At 33.4% G+C, this 18048-nt stretch overlaps 3 protein-coding genes across 3 annotated transcripts; 2 read left to right on the top strand and 1 right to left on the bottom strand.

Moving 5' to 3' along the window:
• Positions 1–152: 152 nt before the first annotated feature.
• Positions 153–5842, top strand: LOC140054506 (rho guanine nucleotide exchange factor 39-like). The gene is made up of 11 exons (XM_072099522.1): positions 153–305; positions 712–1011; positions 1195–1379; positions 1695–1910; positions 2287–2405; positions 2518–2588; positions 2783–2949; positions 3241–3441; positions 3595–3813; positions 4093–4269; positions 4966–5842. Exons 2-11 carry the CDS (start codon positions 720–722, stop codon positions 5245–5247), a joined length of 1929 nt encoding a protein of 642 aa, XP_071955623.1. The 5' UTR covers positions 153–305; positions 712–719; the 3' UTR covers positions 5248–5842.
• A 485-nt stretch (positions 5843–6327) lies between these two features.
• On the top strand, positions 6328–9486 carry LOC140054517 (peroxisomal membrane protein 4-like). The gene is made up of 4 exons (XM_072099536.1): positions 6328–6422; positions 7597–7659; positions 7793–7991; positions 8431–9486. Exons 1-4 carry the CDS (start codon positions 6328–6330, stop codon positions 8686–8688), a joined length of 615 nt encoding a protein of 204 aa, XP_071955637.1. The 3' UTR covers positions 8689–9486.
• Positions 9408–18020, bottom strand: LOC140054516 (pleckstrin homology domain-containing family F member 2-like). Its single transcript, XM_072099535.1, has 9 exons — positions 17776–18020; positions 17205–17269; positions 15928–16065; positions 15521–15584; positions 15002–15127; positions 14409–14515; positions 13375–13537; positions 12878–12978; positions 9408–12420 (listed from the first exon to the last, which is right to left on the bottom strand). Exons 1-9 carry the CDS (start codon positions 17789–17791, stop codon positions 12382–12384), a joined length of 819 nt encoding a protein of 272 aa, XP_071955636.1. The 5' UTR covers positions 17792–18020; the 3' UTR covers positions 9408–12381.
• Positions 18021–18048: the final 28 nt, after the last annotated feature.

Below are 18048 nucleotides of genomic sequence, written 5' to 3' on the forward strand. Positions count from 1 at the left end.
CAATTTAACATCGCACTAAAAACGTTTATGGTTTTTATTCAATAGAATGATGATTGAGATATCATAATCCTAGTTGATTGAAATAGATTGTATGCCTACCTTTTGTTGTACAGTACAATGACATCCATTAAGCAGACTATTGGTGGCGCTATATATCTCATTTCAAATTTTATTGGTGGCGAATTTGAAAGTCAGACGACAAATACTTATTGTAGATTTTCACCCAAAATCTTGGCATTTTGGTACATTGTCTTATGATATTTTATTAATGAACTTGTTAAGAAACTAACAAGATTAAGATTTAGGTAAGTTATTTTAATAATATTGTAATAATACGTCTTAGGCTAGCTAGGAGGAGGCCCTGTTTGAAAGAAATTTAATCACAGACAGATGGTGAAAGAAGGGAGGCTGTGCCGTGTGTGTGACGACAGGTGACATCGGTCGCGTTTGACTCAGCTAGCCTACTAGGCCTATTGATGATTTAGGTCGCCTAACATTGCTAGGCCTAGCTAGCTAGTTAGTAAGGAAATCGAGATTATAATATTACAGTTCAATAAAAATACATAATGGACAGAAAAAAAACCACAATACAAATAGGCCTAAACCTTATTTTATTATAGGCTTAGCCTAGGCCTAGAGGCCTAGTTAGAGGCTACTGCATCATAATATAATATTAATATATTATGGTTTTTTTTTAATTCATTTTCTAAGAATATACAATGTCACAGCATACACCATCATCAACGGCTGCATTTCAGAGGATGTCATTAAGAACGCCAAAGTCAACTGGAACAACCCCAAGATCGTCTGTAAGGACAACGAGATCTACTGGGAGGACACCAAGATCTACTAGTAGAACGCCAAAATCTACTAAGAGAATGCCAAAATCATCTGGAAGAACCCCAAAATCATCAGGAAGAACCCCAAAATCATCTGGAAGAACGCCAAAATCATCCAAACGAACGCCAAAATCATCCGGAGAAACACCAAACAGTACAAGAACAAGGAGAGGTAAGAAGTGTAATGTTAATAATAGAAGCACATGGGATGTGAATTTGATTGATATGATGAGAGAGTACTTAGAGTAATAATTTATCTTTTTGTCATTATTTCAAGCGACCATCATCCCAATTATATCTAATTTACTCATGTTTCTAGCCTCTTAATTTGTTTTAATTGTTATCTGGACAATAGGTTTGAGGTCTGAGCGGCAAATGAGTCGAACTCCAGGATCAAATGTTATGCAGAGCTGCTTTGACTCCATACTCCAGACCGGACCTGCTTCAGCTCGCAAGAGAAGAATCAAGCGAGATAAAATTGTCAGTGAAATATTTGATTCGGAAAAGAAATATCAACAACAATTACGAATGGTTATACAGGTAATAGTACATAATGCTCCTTAAAGGCCAACTCAGACATTTTTAAAGTTTTCGCGACAACTTAAAAACTATGGCCGATGCTATCTCAAGACAAATCGTCTTGTCAGGATTTAACTCGGAAAGCAACAACGAGCCAAGACGTTTCATTGGGACTTGTCGTACGACGCTGTCTGAGCTGGCATTTAGGCTTTCAGTAATGGTGTGGGTTCTTCCTCTTATTGATTTATTGATAATTACTTTATGACAAATGTTGGTTTTTAATTATCACTTATATATAATTACTAAATACTAGTTTGTTTTTATTCATGTTTATAGAATTTTTACAACCCAATACGGAAGACAGGAATCCTACCAGAGGATGTGATTGACATCATCTTCAGCAACATCACTGCCATCAAGGCAGTCAACCAAGAACTTCTTATTCATCTGGAGACTTTTAGTGTTGGCAAAGCTTTCCTCCTTCTGGTGCCGTACCTTAAACTGTATTCAACGTACGCCAACAGTTTTGACAGAGCGGCATCAACTCTTGAGGTATGTGTTTGTTTCATTGCATCACTATTCAAACTATTTTTCTTTTCAATTTAAAAATATTTTTCTTTCATTATTTCGTATTTATATGTTGTTGGATTATTTTGTAATATCACAAACTTGTGTTAAAACAATCAATGTTGATTGAATGAGTTTGAATCAGTCTCGTAAATAAATCAAATTTATATAAACCAATTCAGGAGGACACAGCACTGCACATGCTTTATAATGTCTTACTGTTTTAAGTAGTCCTGACTGATAGAATATTTGGTTGGAAAACGAGACTACCAAGGGAAGCAAGCATACCACTAGACCATATTGATTAGCACATACACTGACGATAGTCTAGATTAACTACCATTCTGTACTCTTACTTTAGGATTGGAGTCGAAAGAGTGAAGAGTTTGCGGATTTCAAACGCATTCAAGAATCTAAACCTTCTTGTCGCAGTTTAAAACTGCATGCTTTGTTGATTACACCAGTACAGAGGATTCCCAGGTAAGTACAATATAAATATAAAGCCACATACCAAAATTCAATAATATTTTTGTAATTTTGTTACCTGGTGCTGTACTTTGTAATTTTTGTGTAAAATTAAAATTATTTTCAGATATAAACTTTTGCTTGAAGAACTTTTGGAAAAAACTAGTGAAAGTCATAAGGATTATGAACAGTTAAAAGGTGCGTTTACTAGGATTGTGTTTGGAGTTGACTCTTAAGCTCTGCCTACACTATCAAACTAGTTTGACAAAAAAAATTCTAGTGGTACTTTTTGTCACATAAAGTTTGATAGTGTAGACAGAGCTTAAGACATAATTGAAGTGCATTGCATCATGCAATAGTAATACGCAATATTTTTGCTTTAAATTGTATAGAGGCAACACAACAAGTGAATACCATTGCGCACAACATCAATGAACAACTAAAAGAACATGACAACTTTCAGAAGATGCTTAGCATTCAGAACTGTATGGTTGGAGAGACTGCACCAAAGATCTTAGCCCCTGGCAGACGCTTTATCAAAGAAGGAGCACTCAAAAAGGTATGCAAATAGTTTCATTAAGCTCTGTCTACACTATCAAACTTTATGTGACCAAAAAATGTGATGTCATATCACTACCACACTGTTGTTGTCAAACTGGTTTGATAGTGTAGACAGAGCTTTAGAAATAAACAATTATTATGCCAGGTAGATTTGTTAACCCCTGTCTACACTTAGTAATATGCCCAAATATGGTAGTGATATGACATCATCATGTCCATATATGGGCACATCACATAAAGTTTGATAGTGTAGACAGAGTTTTAAATAGTTTTGTACATGTTTTCATAGGTTTCCAAGAAAGGGGCAAAGTACCATGACAGAATGTTCTTCCTGTTCTCTGACATGTTAGTGTATGCCAAACCAACATTCCTGGAAAACACTGACAACGCTACGACATTCACCTGTCGTTGCATCATCAACTTGTTAGATTGCTCGGTGGATTGCGTCTTGGGTGATCACAAGGTACCAGGAGCTGGCGCCCTCTTTAAAGTGAGTTACTTGTTGCCTGCATCTCTGAAATATTTCCAAGCAACTTTGCAAAAAATTGAAAATTCCTATTCTTGTCTAAAAAAACTTGAAAGAACATTGTTTGTGTATTTCACTTAAAAATATTAATTGATTTTTTATGGTTTGTGTTTTTAGATATCTTTTGATAATGATTCTTTGCTATTATTCCATGAGGATCAGAATATTGCATTGTCTTGGGTAGAAACGATCAAAGATGCCATATCGCGTGTGAAACAAAATTCTGCTTCCTTGCGCAAGACAATTAGTAGCTCCGCTATTTCTCCGATGATTAAAAGAGGGCGTGTAAGGACTAGTCTTCGCTACCAGACAAAACGAAAGAGATCAGATAATGAAGTAAGTTTTTTTTTCTGAAAAGTATGATTTATATGAGATAATTTCCCAAATTATCATAGAATCAAAACGGTACTGGCTTTGATAATGTTCTTCTTTTCTCAACGAGTTATAAAGAAATTCATATGGTGCCAACTATAGAATGTTCCCTAAAAGGCTGATCCAGCATTGTTTATAAGAGAGGGAGCATGTATTTTTAATTTTAGTTCAATATAAGGAGAGGGCATGTCTGTTCCCAACTTTTTTAATAACTATTCTCACTTTTATTGTTTACATTTACAGAATAATGCACATATGCAAGATAGTCTGTACCCAATGAGGAAATACCTACAGAGTTTGAAGTTGAATCAACCACGGGATAGTCAACCGCAGGAAAATCAACCACAAAAAAATCAACCGCGGGAAACACCTTCAAAACGCCCACGACTTACCAGAAGTCAAGTTGAACAAAATCAGTCTGTAAGTTTTATTTATGGATAAGATTGATTATTGATTATTGATTATCCATGAACCACTTGTACCTAATGTATGTTTGTATTTTTTTAATACAGTTCTTTTTTATTAAACAACATTTTAGAAAGATATCAATGTAATCCACTGGAATTATATTATTATTTCAATATTCTAATAATTTCTATGACTTTATCCAAATTCCCTCACTTGCACTGATGAAGAGCTAGTGTTGCCCGAAAGCTCTGCTAACTTTTCTGGCTGTTTACTTTATTGTTTTGATTTAGCTTTTCGCTTTTTATTTTTGTATCTCCATTGAGATCCAGCCACTGATACCCACAGCATTGTCATTTTGTATCTCCATTGAGATCCAGCCACTGATACCCACAGCATTGTCATTTTGTATCTCCATTGAGATCCAGCCACTGATACCCACAGCATTGTCATTTTGTATCTCCATTGAGATCCAGCCACTGATACCCACAGTTTTAATTTGCCTTTGGATTTATATTATTATTTCAACATATAAATGAACAAAAGACGTTGTGTTGTATTATTTAAATTGTATACAGTTTGTTTTAAGCTCTGTCAAACTTGTTTGATAGTGTAGACAGAGCTTTAGAAAAACAAAAATTATGTTTATTGTGTAATAGAAAGAAATTATAAAGATGATGTCAAATAAAATACTTCTTTTCTTTTATGCAGAAAATAACTGAATTCAAATTCAGTGAGGATGATACCGTTTTCCAAACACCAGAAAAAACGCTTGTTGATGAACAGCCCTTCTTCACCCCAGCAACCAGCATAGTGAAACGAGGAGAACGTAGAACAAGAAGCGCATCGAGGAACCGATCATTACACGGTGTCAAGCATGGGCGAGTAACGTCCGCTAAGAAAAAGCGACAACAACAACGTGCGTCACGCCAGAAGGACATCCACGTTAAAAGTAATAACTCCAATCCTGAAGCACGTTGCACAATTTTATAAATTGTTAATTTTGCACCAATTTTTACCACGTCTTTGATATTATTTTAATAATAGAGCTATCACAACTTTGATTTAATTGTAGGCATGAGCAAATATTTGTTATTTTTTTAACAATACAATTGACAAAGTTTAAATAATGATACAGTAATTGTGTTTCATATTTAATAGGACAAATAACATATTGGTCAATAACATCAAATTTCTCTGCAATCAGTTCTTAAAATAATCACACATTTAGGGCGCACCAGAAACATTATTGTACTGTATATAAATAATTTGAATTTAAAATAGATTTCTATTTGTATATAAACTCTTATGCACAAAAGAACAACTTTTTTTAACTGAATCAATGAATTTGTTTACAAAAGAAATTAAAATGAATTAAAATAAAAAAACATTGTATAATTAATATAATAATCATGAAATGTCTATCCCCTCGTTGAATGAAAACGAAAAAAAAACTATATTTAAAACTAGATATATTGTATTAATGTGTAGTCTACTGTAGTGTGTGCAATGTAGTCTGTTTAAACTTGTAATTTTTTTTACATTTATTTTATGTTTTTCACCCTTTTCTATGTGTTTTGTTACATGCAGTACTTTCATATATAAAATAAGTTCAGATCAAAAAATAATTAAATGTTTTGTTCTTTAAACAATGTATATGTGTTTAATAATTGTTTTTAATCACCTTTTGATTAGTTTATTTTGATACTGCACTGTTTTTTTTATTTGCATATAATGCATTTCTGAATTTCTTGTTCTTTTTATATAAAAATATATTTTATTTTTTTTACTAAAATAACTAAATTCACTGTAAAATGCACTTTTATATACCAAATAAATCTTGTGATGAAAATAATAATTTGTAAATTTACATTATGTTTTAATGATTGTGTACGTTATATAAATATTATCATTCCTGCTTTTATTTTTTATATAAAGCGCATTGAGAGCCTGCTTATATGCGCTATATAAGAACAGACTATTATTATTATTATAATAAATCGTGTATGAAAAATTGCTCTGATCTTTCTAAAAAGAGGTAGCGCGCCCCCAACGATTACAAACCTGTTCAAGATGGCAGCGCCCATGATCGCATTAAATAATCTCTTGGCTTCGGGCCAATATTCCTCAATTTTAAGCGTTATTAAAGGTTTTCGAAATGGAGTTGTGTAAGTAAAAACTGTTTTTTAGATTTACATATAACATTTGTGATGTTTTTTTTTTAATTAAGTGCCTCAAAATTGCAATCTTTTAACTAGGCCTATCAGGTTGAGTCAGCAGACGGGGGAGAGTAGGGTCACAGTGCATTTCGGCCGCCAATCATTTCGGCCGCCGGTTATGGAACGATCAAATTCTTGAAACTCCAAAAAGGACAAAATATAGCATGATCATTTCGGCCGCCAGGTATGGCGCGCCAAATTGAAATAGCCAGAAATAACTGTACAGTACTACAGTGCAAAAAATAACTTTACCAAGTCTATGGAACGCCACAGAGAACTATGATCATTTAAACCAGAGATCAGTTGTGCAATGGGCTAAATACATTTTTTTTGCCGTAGATTTAAAGTTATATTACGGTATTTTACCATCTGAATATTTTGGTCAAAATAAATATTGATTAAATGTTTATTTATATTTTTATTTTACAGGTCCTGAAGATGCGCGTGCTTTGTAAAAATGTTTATTTATGAATATAATAAATGTAAAACATACAAATAAGTGTGACTGGCACATAAAAAAAAACCTCCTTGGCAAAGTGCACGCCATAAATTATGGCATAAATATCGCTGCTGTTTTTCTGGAATTGAAGACCGCCGATTCGGCTTAATAATACAGTGTTTAGTAAAAATAACATTTTAAACACACATGGCGTGTCATACATATTCAAGAATAATTACAATTCTGGCGGCCGAAATGAACAATACATATTTTGTCTTTTTTGGCGTTTCATGAATTTGGCAATTCCCTAACCGGCGGCCGAAATGACTGGCGGCCGAAATGATCAGACACCGAGAGTAGCAACAAATTAGGCTATTTATGCTTCTGGTGTAGGTCTAGTCTGCCTTTGCCGAGGGCTAGGAATTCTCGTATAAGTAGGCCATGATTCCCTATCAATGTAGAGTAGAATTAGTTATGAAACTAGATAATAGGCTTGTAAAGAATGCCTAGACTAGCCTAGTCTAGGCTAGACAATTATTGCCTATTTAGTAAAGTATTATTTTATTATGATATAAATAATTAATATTAAATTAATATATTTAAATATGACTGGTTGGTAGTTAAGTATACCTACTGAAAGACTAAAGAAGTAACTAAAATGCTGATATTGTCTTTATTTTTCAGTTATGGTGCTAAGATACGATTTCCACATGCCTTGGTTATGACTTTTTTATTCAAGAGAGGCCCGTAAGTATATTGGAATAATAAATTAGAAGATGCAAATATTTATTACACAAAGGTGTATTAATGTGGTATTGATCCTGTTAAATTCTAAATAAAAATCGTTAATATAGTGCATTAAACTTTCTTTTTTTTACAGATTGCTAGACAAAATAAGAGGAATACTACGAGCGACCTACACCCACTCAAGAAATCTGTCATATTTTGTTTTCATATACAAAGCGTTAACAAGTGTGTTCCGTCGAATTGAAGAAAAAGAAAGAGAGAGTCATTCATTCATAGCAGCATGTATTGGTGGTTATTTGGTGTTTGGTGAAAATAATAATATTAATAGTCAGGTAAGACACTAAAGCTCTGTCTACACTATCCAAATTTATGCGACAACAAAATGTGATGTGCCCATATATGGACATGATGTCACTACCATATTTGGGCACATCACACTTTTGGATTTGCTTACTTACTCCTCCATTCCTCGACACAGTTTTGGTGGTCCAGGCGACAACCTACAACACATCAATGCATAGGTGGTCGTTGCAAATTGAAACCTTCCTAAAGCTCTGTCTTCACTATCAAACTAGTTTGACAAAAAAGGTGATGTGGCCAAATATTAGTGGTGATATGCTCAAATATGGTAGTGATATGACATCATCATGTCAATATTGGCAAATCAATTTTGTGTCACATAAAGTTTGATAGTGTAGACCGAGATCAAGATCCTTAACAATCTTTTAAAATGCAATATATTTATTAATAATTTCATAAATTCATTTTCAGATAAACATGTACCTGTTGTCAAGGATTATCTTTGGACTTTGTCGATTACTAGTAAAGAAGGAAGTAGTGAAGCCACCCCGTCGTGACCCCTTCCCCATGTTTGCTATGTTAGTATGGGGTATTGTGTTATGGCTGTTTGAGTATCACCAGGAGGTCTTACAACCATCTCTACAGAATTCAATGACATATCTGTACCATGATTCTAACACCTGGCATAATATATGGGACTTTATCATTTACAACAAACCTTCTAAATAAAAAACCATTAATTACACTGGAAGCGATAAGCTAAATATTCTGGAGGTGCAGGCTGGATAACGTTTTTAAACTGCTACTGTACAAAATCCCTACTGTGGGGGACTCCTTTGGGACCCAGCAGTGTCCTCTTAATTGGGGTTGATCATAGTCGTAAAATATATATATTATTGCATCTTGTTTGTTTCAAGCAAAAGTGTCCCAAAGGAAGTGTTCTACTGTACAATTTGGAGATTATAAATTTTCGGACCAGTTGATAATAAAAAATTGGTAATAAAATAGATCATTTAGAAATATATTTAATATTGTAAATTAGCATATTTTTAATAATTTTGTATACACTGGTTCAATGTACTGTACTATTATATATTCATGTAGTTGATAGTCAACACAATTTGTATTTTGATGTAAAAATATTCTTGATTAAATTTTTCTTGTCAATCTGATTACAATCTGTCAGTTCATGCTAAAGCTCTGTCTACACTATCGAACTAGTTTCACAAAAATATGAAATCACATTTTTGTGATACGTAAAGTGTAGACAAGGGTTTACAAATGCATCTTATTATGTCACATTTTATGCACACAGGGTGCAGCTCTTCCACCATACAAAACACCGGTGTTGAAGTCCTCGTGTGTGTAAACTTCAGAATTTTGCAAGGGAATGTGATAAAAATACGTACCTCTAAAAACCACCACTAAAGAACTAGAATTAAAATCCTTTTGGTCAACTTTATTTTGAATGTTTATCTTTGCTTTCAATTGTATGCATGCAATTATGAGACAAAGAAAAGCTTATTTCAACAAATATAATATAATGTAATACAGTATACACAACCTTGAATACTAGTTCTATGTGTTTTAACAAATGTAGTAATAACTATTATGATTTTACACAATTAGTTTTAACAATTAGTGATAATACCTCCAACCAATTTCCTCAATATTTTTAAATATAATTTTGCTACATTGAAGTTCTTTCTACTCTTGAATAGGGTTTGATTTCAGTCCTGGCAGGATGGTTCCTCTACCCTTTTATACCTTTCAGTATAACTAAGAGTTGGCAGGTGTACACTTTTCAAATAGTGGCATGTTCCTTTGGAGTATACATCCCATTCAATGAGAGGAAAGCATCCAGGGTACAGACATGTTTTGAACTCTGACCTCATCACACCTCTTGCTATATCATGACTAGTAGTTTAAAATATAGTATGTATGTATTACTCTTTCACTTGCTTAATGTATTATAGATTTGCATGCACTCCTATCTATTCATGCATAGTTGTGTTGAACCGCTCGACCAAAAACACCTTGCTATTTATAATATATAAAACATTTCATACTCTTATTCTAGCACTATTTAAACTGAAAATGTGTCAACAAAATTGATTAAAAGTTATAAATTTAAAGCTAGGCATTGGTTACCCTTGCAATTTCAACAGAGTGTGCAACCCTGGGAAATCAGGTGTTACATAGTCACTACCAATTAGCAACAGTATTTGACTGTTAAACTCAACTTCAAATAAACACGTTTTAATTGCAAGAGTTGACAGCAGCCTAGTTTAAACTCATGAATTCAGTTTCTTTAATATATATAATTATCCCTTTCACATTTTAAACAATTTAACCCAAAATCAACCTAAATAAAATAATAAATTTAGTAAGCTAAAACAAATTGTGATTTAAAATTATTGACAACATCTTATAAGCCCCTAAAAACCATTTGTCCCAGGGTGACCGATTTTAAGAGCGGTTGTACTTGACTGTATAATATGCTAAAATTGGTTGGCTTAAAACTTCAGATTTCCTTGTTGCGGTAAACCACAATTTGTTTACTAATTCTTCCCCATGTAAACAAACATTTAATGCAAAAATATATTCTAACAGGTTTCACCAATTATATCATACAAACATAAAATTGATCAAATACATTATGAAATAATATTTTAATTATAATAAATAACATTTTTACTACTAAATATTGTATAATTATTATTCTAAACAATTATAGATATTGCCTTTAGGAATAATGTTTACAAAAAAAGAAATAGGACTAAATAATGACGATCTAAACATCTATTAACAAAGAAATTAATTCAGAAAATATTTTAATAACCCAAACAGTTTGTACAGTAAATGAAACCACTCAGAAACTGAGTGAAGTACTTGGCAAAGTATATATTCAGAGATAGAGGCCTCACTGCTTATATTTCAGCCCATGTTAAAAGAATACAGATTGTTCTTTTTCCTATTTGTAAAGAACCAATTTTCTTTAAATAAGCATGTTCTGTATTAAAGTATATACCTATTTGCACGGGAATATTCAAGATGAAAACTTGAAAATTGTGAATGCTATTGTGCTAACAAACAAACAAAGCAAGTACTATACTGTACCGTATTAAAGTGACTGTTGTGCAATTTTATGGTGTTAATTTTTATACAATGCACTAAAATAGTCAATTCTTTTTAGTCTGAGAAAAGTCTATAAAACAAAACCCAAATCAAAATAATTATAATATAATAATTGTAAAAATGTGTATGTTGAACCACATTATTTTTGTTATACATTTTTATACAAAAGAGGTAATAGAACTTTGTTTTATCAGAGTTTGTACAAGCACCCTTGTATTCATTTTGCACCCACTTAAAAAATATAAATTGAAGTAAAACTGGGGAATAGGCATAGGGAGTAGCTCTGGGAAGCGACCATAGGGAGTGACCCTGAGAAGTAGGGATAGGTATTTGCCCTAATAAGCGGGAATTTTGTATTTTCCCTGGGAAGTGACCATAGGGAATAGATCTGGTAAGTGACTATTGGGTGTAGACCTGGGAAGTGACTGTAGGTATTTGCCCTGGGAAGTGACTGTAGGTATTTGCCCTGGGAAGTGACTGTAAGTATTTGTCCTGGGAAGTGACTATAGGGAGTAGCCCTGAGAAGTGGGCACAGGTATTTGCCCTGGGAAGTGACCACAGGGAGTAGACCTGGGAAGTGACCGTAATGAGTAGCCCTGGGAAAGCAGATAAGACTCATGCAAACCGTGCTTGCATACAAATGTATACAAATATTTGAGTACAATTTTTGGATATGACAAACATTTTAACACTCCAAATGTCCTTAATGGTTAAACAATAATACATTTACTTATACTAAGTAAAATTATTTCCACATTAAGTAGTACGCAGTAAATTCTACATATTTTTTGTTCCTTTGAATGAAATACTTAAAAAGAATACAAGATCAAATGTAAATAATTTTAAGGAAATATATACGTTTTAAGTATGACTAAATATTTCATTTTGTCCGTTGAACTAACATTATCAAACCTTATTAAACATTCCATTAAAAGTAGGAGAAATTTGAATATGCTTACAACAGGAAGACACTTGTTTTAAAGTTTGTGAACTTGCAATTTCTAGTACAAAATCTTAAATATAGTATATAATAAAAGTAAGGCAATGCAAGTAACAACTGTTAACATCGTGGCTGAGATTACTATACTAATCCCAGATGGTGCATACTAAAATAGTGTTGTCATATGTTTGTGTCAAGCTTACCACACTTAAGCACAAAGCTTAATGCAAACACATGAACATTGCTTAAGTATGTGCCAATCCGTGTATGTGTTTCCTTTTAAAATGTATTTTCTTGAGATACATGGTTTTTACATTTTTTAACAATCTTTAAACGTTCTTCTGTCATTGGCCTTCATTATTAGTGCCCTCGTAGAAAGTTGGCTAAAATTAAAAAAACAAATTATATTAATTATTATATTATTACTCTATACCTACAAAGGAGCATTTTATTACATCATAAACTGAAGAAAGCAGGGACAAACATTGATGATGATGTCATGATGACATAAACTGAAGAAAGCAGGGACAAACATTGATGATGATGTCATGACATCATAAACTGAAGAAAGCAGGGACAAACATTGATGATGATGTCATGATGACATAAACTGAAGAAAGCAGGGACAAACATTGATGATGATGTCATGATGACATAAACTGAAGACCGCATGTGCAAACATTGATTGCAGGTATTCATTCATCTCTTTATTTTAAAATATCATATTAAAATTAGGCTTGGTGGAAGGCCTAAAGTATGTTAGATTTAGGACAGGATGAAACTTTTTTTATGGTGGAGTCCCCGCCCAAAAGCCCCACCCACCACAATGTTATCCTATACCTGTTGAATTTCTGTTGAATTTTCCTGTTCATCTTCCATGTCATCGTCGTCATCTTCAGATGAGTCATGATCAAGAATGGGCTCACTTGCTGCTTTGCTACCTAAAAAACAGAGAGAATGTCGATGCATGTTGAGAGAACAGTTTTACAACATTGCTTGTTCAGATTGAGTTTAGCCTTTACATGAAATGTAAACTATGTAATTACTGACTCAGGGGTGCATCAATGAACAATGGTGTGTCAATGTCCATCACTTTACCACTTTCCCACTTTAACCTACCTGTCTTATGGGCTAGTGAAATGTTACCACCTGTTCTAACCACCTGCACCATTTATATGCAATTTGTTAATGTTAGGTCAGTCTCATAAGAACTACAGCTGTAGTAGCCCAGTCGTAACCAACATAAATCAAGGGAAAAATCAAAGGATGCTAAAGAAAGCCAAAGTAAATTGTTATGCTCAGTAAAGTTAAATAGGTCAAAGGTTAAAGTAACATACCAGCTGGTGGATTAACAGCATCCATTTGTGAGGCCTTCCCTGTTGATAGTTGATCATAGCATGTGTCGCATACACGCAGGGGTCGAGATGATTGAGTCGGCAACAAAAACTTTTTAGTAGAACATGTACCACAAACTACACGTCCACATTTCCTACAATGGTGCTGCAATACACAAAGTTGTAATTATTATTAGGGCGATCACATTGAAGGATCTGCTGATCAAAAACCAATCTCACAGCCTTAAGCTCTGTCTACACTATCAAACTAGTTTGACAAAAAAAGTATGATGTGCCTAAATATTGTAGTGATATTGCCAAATATGGTAGTGATATGACATATGAGCGGTTAAGACAGTGGAACCGTAATTACGTAGCCATAACATCGGCATGGGTTCGAGGCTCACTCACTCCATGGTTCTGGTGGTAGAACGAGTCTTCTCGGATAAGGACTATAAACCGTAGGTCCAGTGTACACATCTAGCTCGTGTGCACTTTAAAGAACCTAGTACATCTTTCGAGACGAGTAGGGGGTTACCCCGGTGTGTTAGTACATCACAGCCACTGATCACCAACTGGGCCCTCTGGGAGACCAGTCTTTGACTGAAGAGGTTACCCAGTATAAATATATATTTCAATTTAATCAATTTCAATCATCTTGTCCATATATGGGCACATCACATTGTCACGTCAAGTTTGTACAGTAGGTCAAAGGTTTTTAGGGAGATCGCATTGCTGATCAAAAACTAATCTCACCCAGCCTTATAGTCTGCTCAGATAAAGATATATTTTGCAATGCAGCTGTATATAGCATTTTTAGCAGACTTACACATTTCAAAACATGTTACTAAACTGAGTAACACATGAGCTGTTTAGCTATTAGATACCTAATAAGTAATAGCCATTTCAAGAAATCAACATTAATACCACAATTGATGGTACTGCAAAGGCAAATATGTAATATTCAATAAAAACACACAATGTAGTTAATATAGTATAATAGTAATTTAGCTGCATTTAGGCAATGCTTTACTTACTCGTCGATTCAGTGTTGTAAACTTTGTCTTATCACAGTTCATACACGACGAAGCATCTTGATCAGGAACCCAAACAGGACATAAATCTGTAGCTGGCTTCTTCCCACCTTAAACAATAAATTAGTAATGCTATTTATACAAGTAACATAATCTTGTAAGGCAGACATAAACACCTCTATGTGATGTGTAATCATAGCTGAGTGGCTAAGTATGCATTGTTTAAGCCATATATACTAAATATACACATTCCTATGTTTTGAGTCATGGTTTTTGACCTGATAATATATAGATATATATTTAGGTTTAAGTTAGGTAATAGTTATTATTGTATTACAAAAGCATCAAGTTGTTTCTATTTATGAGCTGGTTAGATGGTCTAAAGCTCTGTCTACACTATCAAACTTTATGTGACAAAAACATGTGATGTGCCCATATATGGACATGATGATGTCACATCACTACCATATTTAGGCACATCACGATTTTTAGTCAAACTAGTTTGATAGTGTAGATAGAGCTTAACAATAGGTTACATTGAGTGGAAACAAACTATGCTGACTGCCCCCACCAACCTGCTATATCAATCAACTTACTTTTAACTATAAGATCTGAAATACATTTATTGATGTGTGCCATCCATTCAGATTTTTCTGTGGCTGTTGCAGCGTACACTGAGAATGATTTATTAGTACTAATAATCTGCCAACCGTTCCTCTGATCTGTAAACAAACATAAACAATCGTCCATCTTTTAATTTCTATTTGTTACAAATTAATTTGATTGGGATTTTACTGGCTTTCAGCACTTATGTATAATATGCATTTGGACAATTGCTTTTAAAGCTGTTCGCACAAATAACAAAATACTACTACTAATATCATCATGTCTATATACAGTATAGGCACATCACATTTGTTTGTCACATAAAGTTTGATAGTATAAAAAGGCTTTAATGTTCACAATCTTACAAACTAAATTGTCTTCCTGTGCATATTACAGAATATGCGATTGTCAGTTTTGGGATGTAACTAAATAAAAGTTTTGATTACAAAGTGGTCGAGGCATATTTTTAATAATAGGTTCTTTTAGGTTCTTTTTAATTACGTACTTACTTCCCTCATCTTCAATAGATTTTAGTCGCACATCTTCCAGCGGTAAAATATGTTGTTTGTTATACTGCAAAACATAATATATAAATAATAAGTCTGTTATATATTCATAAATGCTAAAACTTTTCATTGCTGTTTGTTTTGAATTGCTGTGAATAATGCTATGTGTATAAGAAAAGGGGAGCGGCAGCGGAGAAGGTGTGGGTTTGACATAAGGGTCACCTTCCTAATCTAGACTGACTTAATTAATTTAAATATAATGATTAACTACAAGATAGGTAGGAAAATAAAGAGTTGTATATCACCCCTTGTTTAGTCTGGTGAGGTAGTTGTTGCTATTTATAGAACCTCTGGATACAAGCCTGATTATAAAACATCTTTAAATCAAGCAACATGCTTTTTTTACTTACTTTTTTCTTATTTATTACAATATTTCCGTAAACTAGAATATCATGAAAGAGAAAAAATTGCCTTGCTTTCGCTCGCTTTCTACACATCTTTGTTAGGACGCCCTCACCAACTAGCACTCTGCCTGGAACGGCCAATGTCTACAAAAAATGAATCAAACATTAGCTGGATAGACAGACTATATCGTTTTTGATCGAATATTGATGATATAGAATGGAATTTCTATCATCAATTTTTTAAATATTTTTAATGTAAAGCTCTGTCTACACTATCAATGTGGTGTTCCCATATATAGACATGATGATGTCATCACTACTATATTTGGGTATATCACTACCATATTTGGGCAAACTAGTTTGATAAAGTAGACAGAGCTTATGCACTTGTCAATTGTATGACCCACTATACGACCCCCGGGAGAGGTGCGTCATGGGTGCGTCATTTACAAATAATTACTGTCGCAGGGGTGCGTCAAAAAACCTAGATGGTACGTCACATCAATGAACAAGGTGTGTAAATGTCCGTCACTTTACCACCCATATATCATAAACAAGATGGTCACAGTGCGTCAAAATGGGTGCGTCATGGTCACCTAAAGGTAAGTAACATTTTTTACGCACCGGTGCGTCATGGTATTCAAAGGTATGACGCACATCGGACAAATGACGCACCTCTCCCGGGGGTCGTATAGTGGGTCATACAATTGACAAGTGCATTAACATTCTGCACATTCAAGACAAGTTTGAAATGTGCTTAAATGTGTGTAAATTAAACTTGGATGTTTCTAATTTCCTATCATGAAGGTCAGAAAAATTATAGAAATTTATATTTCTATTTTTTTATGTAAAAATATTAAACTTAAGTTTAGCCAGGATACTGATAAGCATTTTAAATTTGCATAATATAATTTTAATGTCATGATATAAAATATTTTATTAGAAACTACCTCTTTATGATGGAGGAATATGCCAAAAATGTATTTCAATGCAAAAACAATATGTATGACAACAAGCTTTAAATTTAAGTTATTGCCATCGTCTATTTTAATTAATGTGCAGCGCATTGAGAGCTTGCTTATATGCGCTGTATTGGAATGAACTATTATTATTGTATGATGCATTTATATTTACTGTTTGCATAACACATATTCTATTACATAAAGCAATTTTTTTCCCAAATACAGTACATAAATTATAAAGATATAATATTATATTAAATCTAAACTACACAGTCAGTAGGAGTTGGACTAATATGCTAAATGTTTAGCTACCATACTTACTTGTTTTGAACCACCAAAGCATTGGTCTACATGTGTTATTCGACGTTGATTGGCTTCACTATTTACTATACAACGACAAATAAAAATTATATAATTATTTTAATTTATTTTTACTGTAATTCATTATTTTATTTAATATATCATTTTTGTTTACAATTTTATTTAATAAAATGATTGTTTTAATGCAGAATAAATGAAACTTGGCTTCGTTGAAATAAAAGCTAGGTTAGTGCTTATTAATATCAATTGATTCATATTTTGCACAGGCCTATCTAGCCTAGGTCCCTAGACTGCTAAGCCCTGTCTACGGGTAACCCATCATAAACAGAGAAACTGTTGTGGTGCACAACCCAGCAATCGACCGTGCGAATTGTGTGTTTGTGGTAACAACTGTCGATCCAGCCTAAAGTTTACTACACAAATAAAAAGGTTAACTTCTTAGCCATTGCACCCAAGTATAAATAAATTAACACATGCTAACAATACATACACAAGACACGATTGTTAAGTATTGCCTTAATTTGGTTTCAATTATTAAACCCAGGAAGTCCAGAAAACTTCCTAAACTTACCCAGTCGGTCCACCATTTTGGAAACTAATTATGCAGTCACGTGATTGAACTGATGTTTTTCTCTCAGTTTTCCATCCAACGCAAAGCAAATTCCTACTCTCAATATAGTTAATAAAATAGCACTTTCACAACTTCATTACACTCATATTTTAAAGCAAACTACTGTTTTATTATTCGTCTTTCTAAAGCTATCTTCTACAAAAATTGAAGGGTGTGATTAAAAAGGGAAGTTGCGGAAATTAGGGCAGAAGTAAAATCAATTACGTCACATAC

The sequence above is a fragment of the Antedon mediterranea genome, chromosome 7, assembly GCF_964355755.1.
Source record: "Antedon mediterranea chromosome 7, ecAntMedi1.1, whole genome shotgun sequence".
NCBI lineage: Eukaryota > Metazoa > Echinodermata > Crinoidea > Comatulida > Antedonidae > Antedon > Antedon mediterranea.

Coding starts and splice junctions, on each gene's coding strand:
- LOC140054506 (XM_072099522.1), top strand. CDS start 720: ATGTCACAGCATACACCATCATCAACGGCTGCATTTCAGAGGATGTCA. Junction 2,406..2,517: donor CCAGTACAGAGGATTCCCAG/GTAAGTACAATA, acceptor AATTATTTTCAG/ATATAAACTTTTGCTTGAAG. Junction 2,589..2,782: donor GGATTATGAACAGTTAAAAG/GTGCGTTTACTA, acceptor TAAATTGTATAG/AGGCAACACAACAAGTGAAT.
- LOC140054517 (XM_072099536.1), top strand. CDS start 6,328: ATGGCAGCGCCCATGATCGCATTAAATAATCTCTTGGCTTCGGGCCAA. Junction 6,423..7,596: donor GGTTTTCGAAATGGAGTTGT/GTAAGTAAAAAC, acceptor TTTATTTTTCAG/TTATGGTGCTAAGATACGAT. Junction 7,992..8,430: donor ATAATAATATTAATAGTCAG/GTAAGACACTAA, acceptor ATTCATTTTCAG/ATAAACATGTACCTGTTGTC.
- LOC140054516 (XM_072099535.1), bottom strand. Junction 16,066..17,204: donor GCTTTGGTGGTTCAAAACAA/GTAAGTATGGTA, acceptor CATTTTTTGTAG/ACATTGGCCGTTCCAGGCAG. Junction 13,538..14,408: donor TTACAACACTGAATCGACGA/GTAAGTAAAGCA, acceptor TGTGTATTGCAG/CACCATTGTAGGAAATGTGG.